Source organism: Brugia malayi (assembly GCF_000002995.4).
Source record: "Brugia malayi strain FR3 genome assembly, contig: Bm_v4_Chr3_scaffold_001, whole genome shotgun sequence".
Taxonomy (NCBI): Eukaryota; Metazoa; Nematoda; class Chromadorea; order Rhabditida; family Onchocercidae; genus Brugia; species Brugia malayi.
Window position 1 is genome coordinate 10,666,007 of NW_025062477.1, and position 12,821 is coordinate 10,678,827.

The 12,821-nt window shown below is 26.6% G+C and overlaps 1 protein-coding gene and 1 further gene across 2 annotated transcripts; one reads left to right on the forward strand and one right to left on the reverse strand.

Annotated features, from left to right (window-relative positions):
* Positions 1-2,870: 2,870 nt before the first annotated feature.
* On the reverse strand, positions 2,871-3,062 carry Bm15634. Its single transcript, XR_006228014.1, has one exon. The product of XR_006228014.1 is annotated as a pre-microRNA Bm15634 (primary transcript).
* A 5,304-nt stretch (positions 3,063-8,366) lies between these two features.
* Positions 8,367-10,494, forward strand: Bm3516 (AN1-like Zinc finger family protein; the record flags this gene model as incomplete). The annotated part of the gene is made up of 4 exons (XM_001902754.2): positions 8,367-8,642; positions 9,139-9,275; positions 9,864-9,985; positions 10,346-10,494. The coding sequence occupies 4 exons, from the start codon at positions 8,367-8,369 to the stop codon at positions 10,492-10,494; spliced, it is 684 nt and encodes a 227-aa protein (XP_001902789.1).
* Between the last annotated feature and the right edge of the window lie 2,327 nt (positions 10,495-12,821).

Below are 12,821 nucleotides of genomic sequence, written 5' to 3' on the forward strand. Positions count from 1 at the left end.
ATTTTTTTTTTTCTTCTTCACTTTTCTTTTCACTTTTTTTTTTTACTTTGCAAAACCAAAAATTTTTTTTTATGTGAAATAAACTGAACAATTTGAAAAATTCAACTAACTGTAAAATTTTAAAATCTAATGGAAAATTTTTTTGATTTAATTTAATTTATGGAAGAAGGAAAAAAAAAAACAAAAATAAATAATTGTATAATTTAGTATAATTAATTGTTATTTTTAGGAATATTTCAAAATTAATTGGTTCTAAAATTTTTAGCAATTTATTATATTTAATAATAAATGTATTTAATACTTATTAATTTTTAAATGATATGAAATATCGGTATAAAAAAAATAAATAAATGCGAAAAATACTGCATTTCCGGATACCGGAATAATTCTTTTGTACTAACAAATATCACAATTAACAAAAAAAAAAAAAATTACTCAGTTATAATATCTGAAAATTTAATCTGTACTTTGAAGGGTAAAAAAAAATAAAAAATGATTAATATAAATTTAAATTATAACAAAACCGGATTACATTTTAAAGAAGAAAAAAAAAATATTAGTACAAAATTTTATATTATCATTACTTTTTCATTTTTTAAAATATTTTTCTTTCCATATTTTTTTTTACCTTTTATTTTCCTAACATTCATTTATTCCTTTTGAATTTTTTTTTTTTTTTTTTTTTTGATTAACTATAAAATTAATTATAATAATTAAAATAAGAAAAAATGAACCAAATATACACAGAAAAATTTCTTTTGTCTTTTAAAAAATTACTTTTTTTTTCCTTTACCGGAAATTACGATTATTTATTGGAAAAATATCGGACATATTAAAAAAGACTTATTTTATTTTATTTTTTTCTTTAAACATTAAAGGGAAAATTTAATGGTAAATTAGTTATACTTCAAATTTTTTTTTTTTTTGTATTTCTTTTTATTATATTTTCTTTTTTCTTTTTCTTTACTGTTTTTCCTAATTTTAAAATATAAAAATTATATAAATTTAATAATTCATTTATTATAATATTATATAATAAATAATTCTATTGATAAGAATTTATCTACAACAAAATTTAATATAATAATTAATTTGAGGGAAAATTAATTTAACAATTCATTTTATAAAATTTCACTTAATTTAATTTCATTTATTCATTGCTATAACAAATAAAAATGCTTTAATTTCATGAATATAACTAAATGAATGAGTGAATGATTGAACAAACAAATAAATAAATAAATAAACAAATAAACAAAAATGTGAGAGAATTTGTTGAAGTGATGAATGACTTTCTTTCTTGTCATTGCATTATAAACTGCTCATGATTCATTGCAAAGTTTATTTCCCCAAAATTAATTCAATTTTCCTAAAATTTTTCAAATAGTTTTTTTTTTTGATTGCTAGGCGATGCAAAAGGAAGAAATAACATTCCATTTTTCTATTATTATGAATTATTCAAGTATAAAAGTATTATATATGATGTTATGATCAGTTATCAAGTACAATATTCAATTATAGTATTATGATCAGTTATCAAGTACAATATTCAATTATAGTATTATGATCAGTTATCAAGTACAATATTCAATTATAGTATTATGATCAGTTATCAAGTACAATATTCAATTATAGTATTATGATCAGTTATCAAGTACAATACACAATTTTTTAATTCATTAACAAGTATTACTTTATTAACATGTGTAATATCACATTTGAATATGATATCCAGGTACTAGCTATGATATCAAAATAGTATTCAAGTATTAAGTAAGATATTATTATGCCATAATATAATATCAAAGTATTAACTGTAATCAGGGATCAAATACAATATCTAATTATTATATATAATGTTTAGTACAATAATAATTACTAAGTATGATTAGGTATCAAATATCAAGTAATGAAGTAATAAGTATATTAATTATTAGTATTAATCAATTAAAATGTTATCAAATGATACGAGTAGAAATGAAAGTTTGAATATCACATTTTTCTCTTTAATTTTTCCTTTTCTCATTTTTTTTTTGTTTATAAAACAATGAATAAATTTAAATAACAACTCAATTTTTTAATGAAAATTCAATTTCTCTCATACTGAAATAGTTCAAAATAGATTTCATATATTTCAAGTAGTTTCAGTTCAATTTAATCTTTTCCATTGTTGTATTGTCAATAATAGCTATGCTTTCCAATTATAATTATTCTAATTTTTCTTTTTTTTTTTTTTTTGTTTTAAAGAAAGTAATAAAATAAAAAATAACACTAATAAATAAATTTTAAAAAATTTCAGGATAATAATTTTTAAATTATTACTGATAATATATAATATAAACTAGTATTTTCTTTTTTACCTTTTTTCTTTTATTTCATTTTTATTTTTCGTTTTTTTTTTTTTTTTTTTTTTGCATTTTTAAATTGTAATCATTATAAATCGCATTGTTATATAAAATTTTATTAAATTAACAATCAATATAATTGTTATTTAAATCTTATAAGCATAGATATAATAATAATAATCATTGATTCATAAATTTCATTTTTTTTTTATTTTTCTATTTCAAAAATAAATAAATAAATAAATAATAAATAGAAAAATAATAAAATAAAAAATGAAACAAAAAAGAAGGAAAAGAAAATTTTAACACATAATTTCTTTTGCTTAATAATTATTTATCACTTAATCAGTTTATCATTAATTGTTTAAATGATTCTTTCTCTCTCCCTCTCTCTCTCTCTCTCTCTCCCTCTCCCTATGTATCATCTAATCATTTCATATCACTTCATCGATCAGACCAAATCGATATCAAATCGATCGCAATTTATCAAAAAAACAAATCGCAATTTTTATTTTCAAATGAAACGAAAGAGAGAGAGAGAGAGGGAGAGAGAAAGAGGCAGAGAGAGAGAGAAAGAGAAAATGCATTAAATGCTAACATAAAAATTTGTACTTTTTTTTTAAAAAAAATTCTTTTTATTTACTATAAAGACACTTTGAGCATTTCTTTTTTTTTTTCTTTTTCCATCTCTCTCTCTCTCTCCCTCACATATATGTTTGCTTTCTATATTATTTTATTTTTAGTTTATTTTCATTCATTTCCTTTTTCTCACAATCTTTTTTTTTCTCATTTTCTTTTTCTCTCATTTAATTTTTTCATCTCTTTTTTTTCTTTTCATTCCTTTTATTTCTTTTTTTTTTGTTATATTTACTAAAATATTTCTCTGTTTACTTAATAACATATATTAAAAAAGACATATTTAATAATACTAATATTAAAATAAAAAATTTCCTCCTTTTCTTTTCTTTTTCCTTTCCTTTCAATTCCTTTCCATTCTTTTTTTTTCCTTCTTCATCCTTTTCACTTTCTTTTTTATTTTTCCTTTTTCTTTCTTTTTTTTTTCACATTGTCACTAATCATTATCATCCTGTTTTGTTTACACTATCTATCAAATCTTTTTCATTCATTTCTCTTAATTCATTCATTTTCCTCTTACTTCCTACTTCCTATTTATTATCTATTTCCTCTTTTTCCCTTTTTTCTCTTCCCCCCTCATTTTTTCTCTCTCTCTCCATTCCATTGATGATAATTTTATTAAAATGATTGACAAATTTAAGATTTTGCTTCCTCTTTCTTTTTTCCCTCTCTCTTCTTTTCTTTCCTTTTTTTTTTTTCTTCCTTTTTCACATGAAATTTGATATATTACTATTATTATTTTACTTTTTTTTTTTTGCTTACTAAAATAATTTAAATAAAATTTATAAAAAAATATTATCAATAAAATTCGTATAAAAATAACAATAAATAAGCAATGAAATAAATTAAAATTAGGTAACTTTTATTACTCATAAATAAATAATTAGTTAATTTAAATTTAAAAAAAAAAAAACAAAAACAGAACAGGAAAATCATGATAATAATCTAGTGATAAGATAATTTTTAAATCATTAAAATTTTATTAATTTTATTCCCTAATTGAATGCTATTATTCCTTCATCTTTCAGTCTTTCATTAAAGTTTAAAAATAACGAAAAATAAAGGAAAATGAAAATAAGATGAAATGAATAGAAAAAAAAAAAGCATTTTTCCATGCATTATTTCAAGAAAAAAAAAAGTTTTAGAATTTCTTTGATATAATACAATCACCAAAATAACATTTATTAAAATATTTATTTGTTGTAGCATTTGTTTTACTTTGCTTTCTTCACACTTTTTTTTTTTTTTTTTGCTTTTCTTTCCATTTTAAACAAAAAGTTTAAGTAATTAATTGGTATTTAATTCTTAACTTTATTATTATTATTTTTATTCTTACCATTTAATAACAATAATAATAATAATAATCGGAATTAAAAATTAAAATTAAATAAATCAGTTTGATCAAATTTGTTCGTTTGTTAACTTTGTTTTTCTTATTTTGAACTTATTTTTTATTTTCGTTTTCTTCATTTTTTTTTTTTTTTTTATAAATAAATTTTTCATTTCAAATGTATTTACTTATTACACTCAATTCATTTTACAGTGTCATTTTCACAATCACATAAACGGTGAGCGGTTTGTTTTCAAACTTACATTTAAATTGTTTGTATTACAGAATAGCAAATTTGATATTTTTTTTTCTGATATTGTAAGATTTCATAAAATTACTGACTATTTCAATCTAATAATAATAATAATAATAATGATGATGGTGATAGTGATAGTGATAAATGATAATGATATCATCATCGCCAACCAACAGCAGATGGATTACTTATTAATCTTCGCTCTTTTAAACATTTTTGTTTCAAAATTCTATTTCATCATCGTATGTGTATTTGTGTGTATATATAAATGTATGTGTATGTGTGTATATGTATGTATGTATGTGTATGTGTATGTGTGTGTATGTATGTATGTATGTGTGTGTCGTATAAATTCTTCAGTGTGTTTTAAGTATGATAAGACTTTCAAAAAGTTGAAATAAGCTGTGATGTAATACGACTGCTACGTGATATACGGGCTTGACGTCATATTACGTATGACAGTTATCATTCCTATTATCAATCATTCATTCATCGTTTTTGAAATCAATCATACATACACACATACATATATGCACACACACACACACACACACACACACACACACACACACACACACACACACACACACACACACACACACACACACACACACACACACACACACACACACATACACACACACACAAATGTACGCAGTATATGCATGTACACGTAAATGTATACGTAAGCAAGAAAATGAAGCCTTATTGATTTAGGAATGATAATTTAATTATCAATATCATCATCATTATCAATGTCATTATCATTATTCTATGCATTCAGTTGTTAAAATAATAAATTTGTGAAGATTGTTGTGAATATAATGTGATATATTTCTTTGTCCATTATCATATTATTATTGCCATTATCAATTCCAATTATCAATAATAATAATTATAACAATTACATTATTATTATTGTTATCAATATCATCTTTATTATCAATATTATCATCTCAACTATTATCCCAATCATAAAATATTTTATTCTAATACATCATTCTATCACTTATTGATTTATTCTATATAATTCATTGTGTGTGTGTTTTTTTGATATGAAATTACATTGCTAATTTGAATATTAACAAATTTGCATTTTTTTTTTTTTGCTTTATTTAAATTTCAAGAAATGAATTAATTTCATTTTTCGAAGAAAAATTCTTTCTAAATAATTCGTTTTTGCTTTTTTCTCTTTTTACTTTTTTTTTTTTACTTTTTTCTAAATAATTATTACTTAAAATTAAAATATATTTGTATAAATATGAATTTTATGATTTCAATTCAGCAGGACGAGTTGCTAGTTAATTTTACATTTCGTTGAAAAGATTTTTCTTTCCCCGTCTGGAATATTTCCCGGAATATTCCCCGCCCCTCCCTCAATTTTCCCATTCATTTCTTCTTGCAATCTTTTTCCTTCTCTCAGTGAATGGTTCCAATCGATTGTGTAAAATTGTCGACTGCTTGCTTTATGCGTCATCAAGCATTAGCCGCACACTTTGCCTGTTTTTATATCAATGTATGTGTGTGTGTGTGTGTATGTGTATGTATGTGTACGTGTGTAGGTGTACGCACGTGCAAGTATGGGTGTACCTACAGGTACGTGCAAGACGTGTGTGTACATGCAAATACAAGTTTGTGTGTATGTACGTGCAGATATGAGTGTATATGTGGCTTATGTGGATGCATGTGTGTCTGTGTGTGTTCGCGTAAGTTGTGTACGTGCAAATGACGTATACGAGTGGGCCCTTATGTATGTGTGTACGTGTGCCTATGTGATGCACATCAGAACATGACATGCATGCAGACCTGTGAGCAAGTACGTGCATGCAACTGCATGTAGTGTGTGTGTATGTGAGTGCATGTGTGTGTATGTGAGTGAGCATTGGTGTTCAGGTAGTAGAGAGGGTGGTGCTACCATCGACTGTCTATAACCGGTTATCGACCTTTCCTTCGATCTGTTTATTTGGCCATCTCTTTCCCTCTTTCTCTTTCTGTGCTGTGTCTGTCTGTCTGTTAATGTATGTCTCCGCCCGTCTGCCTACTGTTTGGCCAGTTGGTTGGTTGATTGGGTGGTTGGTCGGCTGGCAGAATGTATGCGAGATGTAGTAGGCCCATTTGGTTTCATTATATACTATTGGGGTGTGTGTATGTGTGTGAGTGCTTGTATGTGAGTATGTGTGTGTATGTATAAGTACATACATACATACATATGTGTAATATGTAGATTAGGAATATTTTTCTTGATTTCTGAATTTGGTTTTAGCTATTCTTCGAGAACTGTCGGGATGTGATATGTGTGTTAAATAGTTATGACTGTAGTTGTTAAAATTTCGTCCTTTTTTAAATAATATTTGGAATAGCTTCTATAATTACTGTGTAAAGCAGCAGGAAGTGGTATTAGTAGGAGAATTTTAAATTGAATAAATTTCTATTGTGTTACTCATATTTTACTTTATTTTTGATATATTCCGCGATAAGAATGAGTAAAATTAATTGATCGATGATAATAACATCACAAATTATCGAGTAATTACTATTGGTATTTGCTTTTCTTTTCTACTTGTTTTCTCTACTGTGTGTTTGCCTGTCTATATTTGTGTATGTATGTATGTGTATGTTGCTTAATCCATACTTATCTGTATGTGTATGTATGCTGGTATATATATTGTATACACGTATGCTTGTGTTGTATGTGTGTATGTATGCTGCTTGATCTGTACTCATATCATATGTTTGTTTGCGCGAATGTATGATCGATGATGTTTACTATTTTATCAGTAAACAATAAACAAGAACAACAAAGAATTAATTTACTTTCTCTTTCGTTTCAAATGAGAACAGTAATAGAAATTAGAAAAATAATTTTGTTTACTTTAAAAAGCATCCACAGGTTTAGCACTTTACAATTTATCGGTGATGCATTGCTGCATCTTTTTTTTCGTTATCATTGATCGTTCACGGCAGATTAATTTGCGCTATCATTGTACTATTATTTGTACTGTAATAGATTTATCATATCGATATCAGAAGATTTGATCGTAATAATATGATATAGCTTGAAAAGATTTTTTCCTGTATTTACAAATGTAATGAGATGAAATTCAATGAAATTAACTCTAGTAATTGTGACCCTATTGATTTTTTTTTTTTGTTAACTTCAATATATTGAGCAGTTATCATTGTATAATATGTCAGTTTTATCATATGCATTTCAAATGTTTGCATGGAAATTACAAACATTCTACGTAGGTGTGTGTGTGTAATGCTTCGTTTTATCATACGTTTTATGTATATTTAGTTTTGTTATACAGGGAGAATGCGGGTAAATGAGTCATTGTTCTTTTCACATAAGGGAAGAAAAATTTTATTTCCTTCAGATAAAAGAGAATGATTTAGCTTTTTTTTCGGGAGGGGAGGGAAATCAGAGAAAGATAAAATGAGAGAGAGAGAGAGATTAAGTTGTTAAATTTTACATTATTTGTATGATTGATATTATTGCAAATATTGGATCATTCATTTGTTATGCGAATATTGCAAACGGACACTAAGAAATAGGCTCTTTGTATTTTTTTTTTGTAAAACTATTCGTAGTTAATTGTTTTTGACATAATTGTGGTATGCACAAATAGAAATTATATTGTGCACTTGATTGTTTGTTATCTCTTCAATTTTGTTCGTTTTTTTTTTTTCTTGGGTATTAATCGAAATGTTTTATTTTCAGTTTTTAACGAGCAAGCTAATTATCGGCTTCCACGTAAATAGGAATTATACGTGAGTCGATAGGTAAAGTGGAAGAGCTATGGAAAATCAACAACAGACGACAACGTTATGCCGTGCGGGTTGTGGTTTCTTCGGTTCACCATCTACCGAAGGCTTATGCTCGAAATGTTACAAAGATTATGTGAAACGTAAACAGGATACTACAGCACGTGTAAGTCCACCGTTACCAGCTGTTGTTAATTCGGGTGCTAATACAGTTACAGCTACATCAAGTACTATTAGCAACACAACGTGTAACGCTGATAATACTGCTGCCACGTCATCAACGGTGATTATTGCCGAAAAGCTTAGGGAGGTAAGTATCGCAATTTTTATTGTATTTCATTCTTCATTTCACTATCTTCTGTGGAAATTAAGATTTGTTTAAGTAAAGTTGAATTATTGAAATATTTGATTCCAAAAATTCAGTTATTTAATTGATCATGAAATCAGTCGACGGTAAGTGTTAAAAAAAACCGAGAAAACCTTTTTTTAAAAAAAAAAAAAAAACGATTTATGTGAAACATAAATAATGGAAAAAAAGGGTCTGCTAATTAGGTTTATACATTATGCTTCAGAACTTTTTCCCTAAATGATTTCATTATATTTAGGATGACATTCCTCTCTATTATCTCTGATATCATCTGCTGCGCTTTTATGGATTTGTCCGCTGGCAAAAAAATATTCTTTAGGTTTAACATAAATTTTTCAGTATCGTAGCAACCCGAAGGCAAAAAAAAAGGAAATTTCACGAATGAATTAGATAAATTGGTTTTGATAGTTTGAGGATTTTGGTTAAGGGATTACTTCAGGTTTCCTGTTCGCAGGCCGCAAAATCCTCAGAAGATATGACTGCCCAACTAGAATCAGTAGCAGCGGCTGTGGAAGCAGCGGGTGGTATCACGGCGTCTTCGTCGGGTACTTGCTCTGGTGTCCTTTCTACATCTAGGTTTGATTACTTTTCCATACATTTCTTTACATGAATTTTATAATAAGGTAGATCATTTAGCAAAGGTAACAGACCTTCAGTTGGAAGCGTTTTAGTGGCATGGACTTTGTTTAAGATAAAATAAATTTATATAAAATGGACTAAAATCCTTAATAATTAATTAGAAATTTCCACCCGGTTGTTAATATTTAAAGAAGTATGCGTAAAGTTCTCATGAAGACAATTCATCCGATTTCCGGATTTGATGACGAGACACTGGGTTTTAGTGTATTAAGCATCGAAGTTGTTGAAAAGGTGCACATTAATAAGTTTTAGTAATTGAAGAAAAAGTAGCAGAACTTTGGTACAATTCAGAATTATTTGTTTGTTCGTGGGCTCATCTTAAATGTCTTTCTTATGAGGAAAGTAATTTTTGAAGTTTTGCAAAAGGTTGATTTGAAAATTGAATTTAAAAAATCTATCTGGAGCACCTGAGCAGTATCTGACGACATTCAGTGGTGTGTGATAACATATCTCGCCATAATTCTGTTATTGCATATATATTGGTACATTTGTTCAGTATTAAATGTGTATTTTATTCATTTTTAGCTCTGTGGCAAGCCTTGATACTGCAGTAGCTCCTGATTCGATAACTTTGAGTAACGAAGGTCAGCCGGTTCCGAAGAAAGCCAATCGTTGTCATGTTTGCAAGAAACGTGTCGGCCTTACTGGTATTTTCAGATTATTTCAGAATTTGATTCTAATAGATATTGTTCATTTTTTTCTTCTTTTTTTGGTTGTTCATTTTGAGTTTATTGATTGTTTTATTCGGTGAAATAAAGACAAAAAAAAAAGAAGAAACGGAAATTAGAGAGGAAGAACTTTGCACTTTGCTCTGAGACGGACATTTTGCAAAATGGAATGTCAGTTCTTTGTCAAAGTAAGGTGGATTGACGGAAAAAGTTCTCACAAAAATATAATATCATAAAATGTGGCAATCAAATTGTTGCTAGCTCTGTAACATTCACCATCGATCTTTTACAATTATTACAATTATAAGAGATTAATTATAAATGATGATATTTTTGTAGGTTTCGTCTGTCGTTGTGGTGGCTTATACTGCGGTGAGCATCGTTATGATACAGCGCATGGTTGTTCCTTTGATTACAAAACAATGGAGAGAGAAGAAATTCGTAAGAATAATCCGGTGATTGTCTCCGAAAAGATCCAACGGATTTAGGATGTGTGTTTTGATATTGGTTTGCTCATTGAAAGGACGGCGAAACACTTCTACACACTTCCCCATTATGTAGCCAAAATTTTTTCTCTTCTCTTTTACCATCCTTTTTTCGAAAATTTCATCATTAGAAAAAGCAAAGAATGAGCTATAAAACATTTTTATTGCTAGTCCTCCCTTTTCCATCCTATCTCAATCATTTTCTTTTTCTTTAACGATAATTAGCTTGATTTTCTGGAAAGTTTTTCAATGCTATTTTCGATGAATAAGTGCAGAATTATTTTTGGATGTTTAAAAAGTATGTCAGGAATGCTGTTTATCATCTTCATCAGATCAGAATATTTCCAAATTATGCTTTTCTTTACGTTTTTTTTTTTTTTGTCTTATCTTCACGCTATCTTACATCCAATTTTTTTATGGTTCTTTTTTGGTTCTCTGTATTTCCTAATCTTCCAAACCTCTTTTGAAATTTGATAACTGGTTCAGCTGAACGTTTGTTTTTCTTTTCCTTTTTTGTTTTAAGAGGAGAAGGGAAAATGTGGGGCTGATCGTTCTCTGTATGGGTGTGTTTGTGCTTGTGTGTGTGTGTGTGTGTGTGTGTGTGTGTGTGTGTGTGTATGTTTATGCTCTGTAGGTCAATAATTCTTTCATAATCGTACGAGGTTAGGGATGCTTTTTTTCCTTTTTTTTATGAAAAGGGAGGGAGAGAAAAAAGAAAAGGAAGGGATTTATCTTGAGTTATGTAAATTCAAATTTTGGTGGACTATTATATTTGTAAAATATTTCCATTTTACAAAAAGATATGATAATAATAGAAGCTGCAATTATTCTTCTTCACTTTTTTATTTTTCTGCAGTAGTTTGATTTTGACTGAACATATATTTGATTATTTTCTCTCTTCAGCAATAGCACTGCATTCTAAGATTAAAGAGTAATAGAAAGAATAAGGAGAGGTGAGTTTTTTTCTCTCTCTTTTTTTTGCTTATGGAAACGAAAAAAGTAACTTTTGTCGATTTCAATTTATGATCATTGATGGAGAAGTGCACTTAATGAAGAAATTTTTTATTATTTGAGCTACAAATTTGAATAATAATAATAAGATTGTAAAGTCCATCCATTTATTTGGATAAATTCTACGTCACATAATTTCTTTATTATAGGTTATCAGCTTTTTTTCTTTTTTTTTTTTTAGTAGGGAAATGGCAATATGGGTAAAAAAGAATTTTTCTTATTTGGCTTTCTCTTTTTTTTTTTGCTTTTTTGTTTTTTTATGTACAAATTGTAGGCATACGCCGATTTCTCTATAAAGTGGTGGTACTGCATGTGCACACAATTTTGTCAACCTTTTTATTTTTATTTTTTATTTTTTGTCTCTCTCTACCATCAGTTGCTAAGAAATAATCCTGTATTTTTGCTTCAATATTGAATTAGTTTGATTTTGTATAAATGACCCTTATTTACTGACACTGTGAAATTTTTTTTTTTTTTTTTTTTTATATATGTCAACACATAAAGCTGTATTCTTTTTACATGGTACACTTCAATGTTACATTTAAATTTTAAATTTCAACAAGATGACAAATATGCTAAGCAAACAAACTACTACGATAGAAATGCATCGAAAAATAAGAATGATTTTTAGGAATATGATATCGACTTAACGGAATTTGAAAAAAAAAGGTCTAATATGTCATAAGAAGTTTTGTAAATTTTTGAAAATTTGATAAAAGAAAAAAAATTGGAGATGGGAATATCTCAAATATTAAAGCCAGAATAAATGTGAATTGATTACTATAAAAAAAAATCTTTTATGATGATTTAGATTTTGGCAATATATTCTTTTCTTTTTTTTACTATTAAAGTGCAGCGAATTAGAAATTTAATTGTTAATATTTATTGATTAATATTTATCAAATGTTAGATGTCATTCTCACCTAATCATACGTGTACTGTGAAATTACTTGTTAACAACAAGTAATGTTGTTTACAAGTAATTTCAAAGTAATACACTTCTACACAAACTTTCATTTAGCATTAAACAAGCTTTCATTTTCCAGTATCATTTGAAATTTTTGTTTTTTTTTTTTTCGTTTTTTCTTTTTAAAGTTATTAATTGATTGATTGGGTTGATTAGTTAGTCAAAGAATATAACCAATGAGTGATCCTGTTTGAATCAATTATGTCATTTTTAAAAATTTGATCATTTTTTTTTTTACAATTTTTCATATATTATAGTTGAGATGGATCTCTTTTTTCTTTTTTATTCATGCTTAATATAATTAAATTAAATATGACCATTTTTCAGATTTCTTGGGTTTTATTTCATCTGA